General features: G+C 32.3%; 1 protein-coding gene across 1 annotated transcript; it reads left to right on the forward strand.

Annotated features, from left to right (window-relative positions):
* Positions 1–4,032: 4,032 nt before the first annotated feature.
* LOC108456271 (aluminum-activated malate transporter 8) lies at positions 4,033–6,210 on the forward strand. The gene is made up of 6 exons (XM_017754866.2): positions 4,033–4,384; positions 4,475–4,615; positions 4,705–4,977; positions 5,050–5,162; positions 5,304–5,450; positions 5,536–6,210. The coding sequence occupies exons 1-6, from the start codon at positions 4,099–4,101 to the stop codon at positions 6,064–6,066; spliced, it is 1,491 nt and encodes a 496-aa protein (XP_017610355.1). The 5' UTR covers positions 4,033–4,098; the 3' UTR covers positions 6,067–6,210.
* The last annotated feature ends 661 nt before the right edge of the window (positions 6,211–6,871 follow it).

The raw sequence follows: 6,871 nt of genomic DNA on the forward strand, positions 1-6,871 counted from the left end.
TTTTTTTTGGTTTTGACAAAGTCAAAATATTTGATGTGTCCTTAGCTTCCTCCACCTTTTTTATTTGGCCCCATTTCAATGATTATCTTTCAAATCGGTCATTTTTAGCTTGTTTTTAACTAATTGCATCCCTGACAAGATTAAATCATAAAAGCGCTTAATTAGCAAGGGGATTAAATCATAAAAGCACTTAATTAGTAGGGTTCAGTTCAAAAATAAACCAAATTAAACACAAAAAATATGCAAATTAACATGTTTATCGGCTAAAGTTTCATTAACATCACAAAACAATAACGAGTAGGAAACATCATAAATAAATAAATAAAAAGAAAAGACTAGTAGTATGAATGTAAAAAAAAAAATAGAACTCCTCTTCTATAGTTGCATCAATAGATGCTACCTCAATAAGATGTTTCAATAGGGGTGCAATGGATGCTAACTCTTAAACAACTCTATAAATATGAGTCACGAATTATGGAACAATAAGGATCTTTTCCACGAAATCTTGATAGAGTATTCATGATGTTTGAAATATCTTCATATTGATTTTCATTAGTTGTTATGTTGGTTGTAACTTCATGTTTGGTTTAAGCATCAATCAATCTATAAAGTTTTTGAATTAATTGCAACTATTGTAAACAACAAAGAAGTAAAAGCAACATGGTTGTTGATATTATCTTTGTCATCAACATCTTCACTTTTAGAATCACTCAAGGTAACTTCAAAATACTTCAACCTTTTAATAATGTTGTCACATTCAGCCTTGGTATGTCCATAGTGTTTGCATTCATGACATTTAGTTTTTTTTCTTCTTATTTCTATATCCACTCATAACATTTTTTTCTTCTATATCTGGATGACTTTCAAACTTTCTTCTAAGATCGCCAACTATTATAGCAAAACTTCCATAAGAGTTTCTTCTTTAATTGCAACTGGAGAAACAACTTACAAAGCAATGTTACTTTCTACCATTACTCTTCTTGAACTCATGAAGATTCATGTCAAAGGTTTGTTGGGATCCAATAAGCACATCAATCATCATTGTATCAATATCCTTTACCTCTTATATCATAGTCACCTTAATTGCAAAACGTTCAAGAACATATTGTAAAATCCTTTAAACCAACTTGGCACTCGAGTACTCTTCACCAAAAGCAAAAGCTTCGTTAAATATGTCACCTAGTTTAGGATAAAAAATCAGAAATTGTTTATTCATATGATAATCTCAAATTTCCAAATCTAGATGTTAACATCTAAAGTTTCAATTGTGTCACAAGTAGTCCATTCATGTGACATTTCAAAAGTGGTCCAAGCATCATGAGCAAAATTGCACTTGGAGATACTTAGAATTTCTAAGGATCTACACCATTGAAAATATCATTCAAGGTTTTTGAATTGAAACTGGTTACCTTGTCTTCATTTGCCGACCAGGTGGTTTTAGGTTTGATGATTTGAACTTCATCGATTTCTTGAGTAGGTGGTTCCCACCAAATAAAATAATCTTCCAAGCCTTTTTGATAAAAGGCTTTTGTTATAAGCTCTCATATGTGCCATCAAGCATAGTGGGTTTTGAGATTAAGAGTCCTGTCTCCTTTGGCTAATTCAATAGTAGAGTCGCTACTTAGAACACCAAGTGCCTAACTCTGATACCAATTGAAAATCAATAAATTTACCTTTTAGTTGCATGTTCAGTTGCAACTAGCTAATCTAATTGAAAGGGTAAAAAAGTTTCACCTAATTTTATAGCATTCTTCCTTTGGTGATTTGCCTAGAATTTTTTCTTTCTTTGCAATCTTTTTCTCAAGGGAACTTAAGAAAAAAGCTAGAAGAAAATAATGAAAAAAATGAGTATTGTCTTGATAATGTATTATAAAATAAAAAATAAAAAAATTGGAAAACAAAGAGAGAAATATGCATTTTATTAAGCTATAAAATATTTACAGATACTTTTCCAAAGTCTATATTTATATAAATAAGGAAGTATGAATTATACAAAGTTCTACTCCTAATAGACATTAAATTCCTAAAATACATCAAATTTCTCATCTTAATAGGCATCTATTTTATAATAGTAAAATATTTATAATAAATAAATTCATCAAATTGATGTGAAAAATTATATTAAAGTTGACAAAAGCGAGATTTCCTATCAAATAATCAAAATATAACAAAGCATTCAATTATATCTCGTCACAAGTAAGGTAATTCCATTGATTGAATTGATCGAATTCATTTTGAACCGTGCTTAAGAAAGAAAAAGAATTCAATCTCAACTCAATTTGATTCAACTTGAATTCAATGTAAATAATACTAATTTAAATTTATAAATTTACTCTTAAAATATTATATTATATTTAGATAATAAAACATGATATTTAAATAAATCAAAGGAAGGTAGATACGATTTTGAAAAAAGAAAAGCAAATTGTAACGTGACGTTACCTAGATCATCAACATCTATACATTAAATATACATTGGATTTCTTCACGTGGATTTCAGGCCATTCAAATGATATGTAAAGTTATAAGCACGATAGGAAGTAAAGAAAATAATTGGAAATCGGATAATGTTGAGATGGGAAAGCATGAGTGAGAGCAGCCTTATATATAGAATTCAACTACTCATTGCTTTGCTGTTTCCCTCTTCCACTCTCCTTAATTTCTTATTTCATCCACATTTTCAACCAACTTCAGGTATTTTATGCCAAATATGTAAGAATTTTGTGTAAAGGATGGAGATGAAATTCCTTCTCTAAAACTGGTTCAAATCTCCTTCCAACAAGGAAAATATAAGCATATCCATTGATACTATTTTCCTACCAACTGAAAGGAATTGCTTTTAAAAGATAAGACGAGTAGTGATTGTTGACGAATCATCTTTGGTGGGTTATGATTATAAGGTAACAAAATAAAAATATGGAATGTTTAAACCATAAGATTATCAGTGTTTACATCATTTAAGTTAGCTATATCTGTTTTTTTCATTGATTTTTTTAATATCTAAAAGCTGGAAAAGATAGTATGGAGAGTTCTAAGTATCGATTTAATAACATTACCTGTCATTCGCTATCTTTTCACTTCTTTCTTACTTTATTTCTTCTTTTATGCAAAGTCACCATCATCTAATGTTGTGCATCTATTTTCAATGTTAATAACTTACTGCAGGAAAGAATCATGGTGACTTACTTCTTAACTTTCGGTTCTGTTGAGAACTAGAGGCATACACTATGATTTGTTGGACATTTTTTGCTTTTTTAATTTCTTAATTGATTCCCAACTCCCACAGTTCATACTACTTAATGCTCGTTGTTATTGTTGAACCAAGTCTTTTTTTCCTCAAATATTTTGGCTTTAGGCTATATATAAAAATAAAAAAGGGGGGCAGCACTGATTGTTGTCCAATGCCATTAACACAATAGATTCTTTTGGCTAGATTATTTGGCAATAGTTTAAAGCTTTAGCCTCATCATCCTTCCACTTTGTTAATTAAAAGAATAAAAAAAACAAAATCCTAAAAAATAAATAAATAAATTTTTGGTTTGGATAATTCAATACCAAAGCTCAAAACAGATATAAACTGAGTTAGGAAATTGAGTATTGTTATCCAGCTGAGTTTAGGTAATTGACATACCCCAAATGCAAGTAAAAGAGATTTTAGAAAGAGGTCCAAATAAAGAAAAAAACTTGGCTGTCGAAGCCAATTTGACAGTGCCTATTTCTCAAGGAAAAAGTACAACAGATAGTGCTTCAAAGCCTTTGGTTCTGACTCCTGAATCCTAGTGGGCTAAACTAACCCACTGTGCCACTAACCATATATATTTGTGGTGTGAGAGTGGGCTAAACTCTCTATTCTTGTAATAAAGAGTGGGCTTCTGTTTGTAGTAATAAACAATGTGTTAGGTCTAGTCAGCACTAGAAAGTAGAAATCCCTCAAATTAAATGTTTGTCTCTCATTCCCCAATTAAATATTTTTTGGCACCCAACTTTTCTACTTATAAATATGAGGGCAGTCGAGGACAATATTCAATTCTTCATACACATTCCCTCTTCTTAGTTACCTTGACCAAAAGAAAAAGTAACAAGCACCTCTCCACAGCCATGGATATTGATTCAACAGCCCAAGATAAAGCCAGATTTTTTGCGGGTGCTTGGGGCAGGGTTAAGGCCTTGCCTGGCAAATTGAAGGCCAAGGTTACATCAACAGCTAAGAGCATCAAAAAGCTTGGCCAAGATGACCCAAGAAGGCTTACTCACTCCCTGAAAGTGGGACTTGCTCTCACATTGGTGTCACTATTGTACTATGCTAGGCCTATCTATGATGGTTTTGGGGTGTCGGGAATGTGGGCGGTGCTAACAGTTGTGGTCGTATTTGAATTCACAGTGGGTAAGTTACTCCAGGAGACTGTCAAAAAATCTCAACAGTTGAAAATTAGTGAAAATTACTCATATCTTTATCCTATATATATATGTCCAGGTGGAACTCTAAGCAAGAGTTTAAATAGAGGCTTTGCTACATTTCTCGCCGGTGCTCTTGGACTTGGAGCAGATTACTTTGCAAGTCTCTTCGGAAAGAACGGAGAACCCATTGTCCTTGGAATCCTTGTTTTCCTTTTAGGTATATATATGTGTAAAAAGAAACTATATATGTTTCTCTATATATGTTTTCACGTACTCATGCAAGTTGATTGGTTTTGATTATTACAGCGGCAGCAGCAACATTTTCAAGATTCTTTCCAAGGATCAAGGCAAGATATGATTATGGGGTGCTGATATTTATACTGACATTCAGTTTGGTAGCTGTTTCGGGGTACCGAGTTAATGAACTGGTAGTTTTGGCTCACCAACGACTCTCAACAATTATAATGGGAGGAGCAACCTGCATGCTTATATCTATATTTGTTTGTCCAGTATGGGCCGGTGAAGATCTTCACAAGGCCATCGCTTCCAACCTCGAAAAGCTTGCTACTTACCTTGAAGGTGTGCATTAACAAAAATAATATTGATATAAAATTAGAATACTGCATATATTAATAACAATACTAAATGCAGGATTTGGAGGTGTATATTTTCAATCCTCTGAAATTGATGGCATGGGCACCGGCAAGTCATTTCCTCAGGGATATAAAAGTATTCTCAACTCAAAGAGCAGTGAAGAATCTTTGGTGAGTTTGGCTTCTCTCCACTAAACTTGGCCATTGCAGTGTACATGCATGCCACTAACATTTGTACTTCCTCTAGAATTAACCTCTTCCTTTTAATATAATTAACACCATGATTTTGATCTAACGACATATAAAAAACAGGCAAATTTTGCAAGATGGGAACCTGGACATGGACGCTTTCGCCTCCGTCACCCATGGAAACACTATTTAAAGATTGGAGCCCTTGCTCGACAATGTGCATACCAGATTGAAGCTATTAATGGCTGCATCGGCTCTGATCATATCCATGTATATATTCTAAAACTTGTGTGTACAGTCTTTAAACAGCAAATTTGGAGAAAAGCATTTAATTTATGGTAGGATTAATTTGCAGGGATCAGAAGAATTCAAAGGTAAAATAGAAGGATCATGTACAAGAATGAGTGCAGAATGTGGGAAAACACTAAAAGCATTAGCCAAATCAATGAAAACAATGACAGATCCATATTCTTCAGCCAATACCCATGTGGAGAACTCCAAAGCCGCCATGAAAGACCTCAAGTTCGCCCTCAAAGCTGCTTCTTTAGAGAATGCAGACTTGGCAGCAATATTACCAGCAGCCACAGTGGGTTCGATCTTGGTTGAGATAGTGAAATGCGTTGAGAAAATATCAGAAGCAGTCCATGAACTTTCCCAACTAGCTCACTTCGAAAAGGAGACAGTGGAACCAACTGTTTCACCCGAGAAACCACCGCAGTTGCTTCATAGGGGAATAATCCAACCTGTTTTGGATGGTGATAGCACCGCCAACGATAATGCTGTTATCACAATACACGATATTATATCCACCGATTCGCCAGAGAATGGGAAGGCTTGTGATCAGCATCAAGTGCCAAAGCCTGGCCAAAAAATAGAAGCACTGTAAATATTTGTTGCTAACATGTGATTAGCTTGTCTTTCTTTTTATTTTTCTCCCTTTTGTTGCTAATCAAATTAGTTCTCATTTTCAATATGGGGCAATTGAAGAGGGAAAAAAACTATTAGTTAATTCTTTCCTCTTCTCAACTAAGTACACTCAAATTTTATTTTTCTTTTCACTTTTTAATTCAGTCAAACACATCTTAAAATTTTACATTTTGACACTCTTAGAGCATCTCTAAAATATTGAAACTTAGGCTTCACCAAAGCTTTGGTGAAAATATTGGTCATTTAATCATTGGTTTGAATACTTAATAGCTTAATCTCTTCACTTAGAATCTTTTCACAAATAAAGTGATGCCAAATTTAATGTACTTCGTTTGATGGTATTTAGAGATGAAAAATTCAATTTAATTGAAAAAATTAAAAATTTCAAATTTTGAGTTAATTGAATCAAGTTATTTAAGTTAACTTAAATAAGTAGTTTGAGTTAAGTTGAATTTTACAATTTGAATAATAGATTGGTATAAATACCCTTTGTTCCTGTCAATTTTGAAAATGAACAAATTGATTTGTCTCTAAAAAATTCAAAATAATTTTCAAAGTTCAAAATATTTATAAAAATTCCAAAATTTATATTTTTTTGAAAGATATAATCTTTTTTAATTCTAAAATTTATATAAATTTAAAATTTTTAAAAATAAAATAATAATTTTAGAGACTTAAATAAGTTAATCAATCATTTAAATTTATCATGCTAAAGTAATTTTTTTATTTAGCTTTGAAAATTTTTTCGGTTTCAAATTTATGTG

The sequence above is a fragment of the Gossypium arboreum genome, chromosome 9, assembly GCF_025698485.1.
Source record: "Gossypium arboreum isolate Shixiya-1 chromosome 9, ASM2569848v2, whole genome shotgun sequence".
NCBI lineage: Eukaryota > Viridiplantae > Streptophyta > Magnoliopsida > Malvales > Malvaceae > Gossypium > Gossypium arboreum.

Coding starts and splice junctions, on each gene's coding strand:
- LOC108456271 (XM_017754866.2), top strand. CDS start 4,099: ATGGATATTGATTCAACAGCCCAAGATAAAGCCAGATTTTTTGCGGGT. Junction 4,616..4,704: donor AATCCTTGTTTTCCTTTTAG/GTATATATATGT, acceptor TGATTATTACAG/CGGCAGCAGCAACATTTTCA. Junction 5,163..5,303: donor AGAGCAGTGAAGAATCTTTG/GTGAGTTTGGCT, acceptor TATAAAAAACAG/GCAAATTTTGCAAGATGGGA.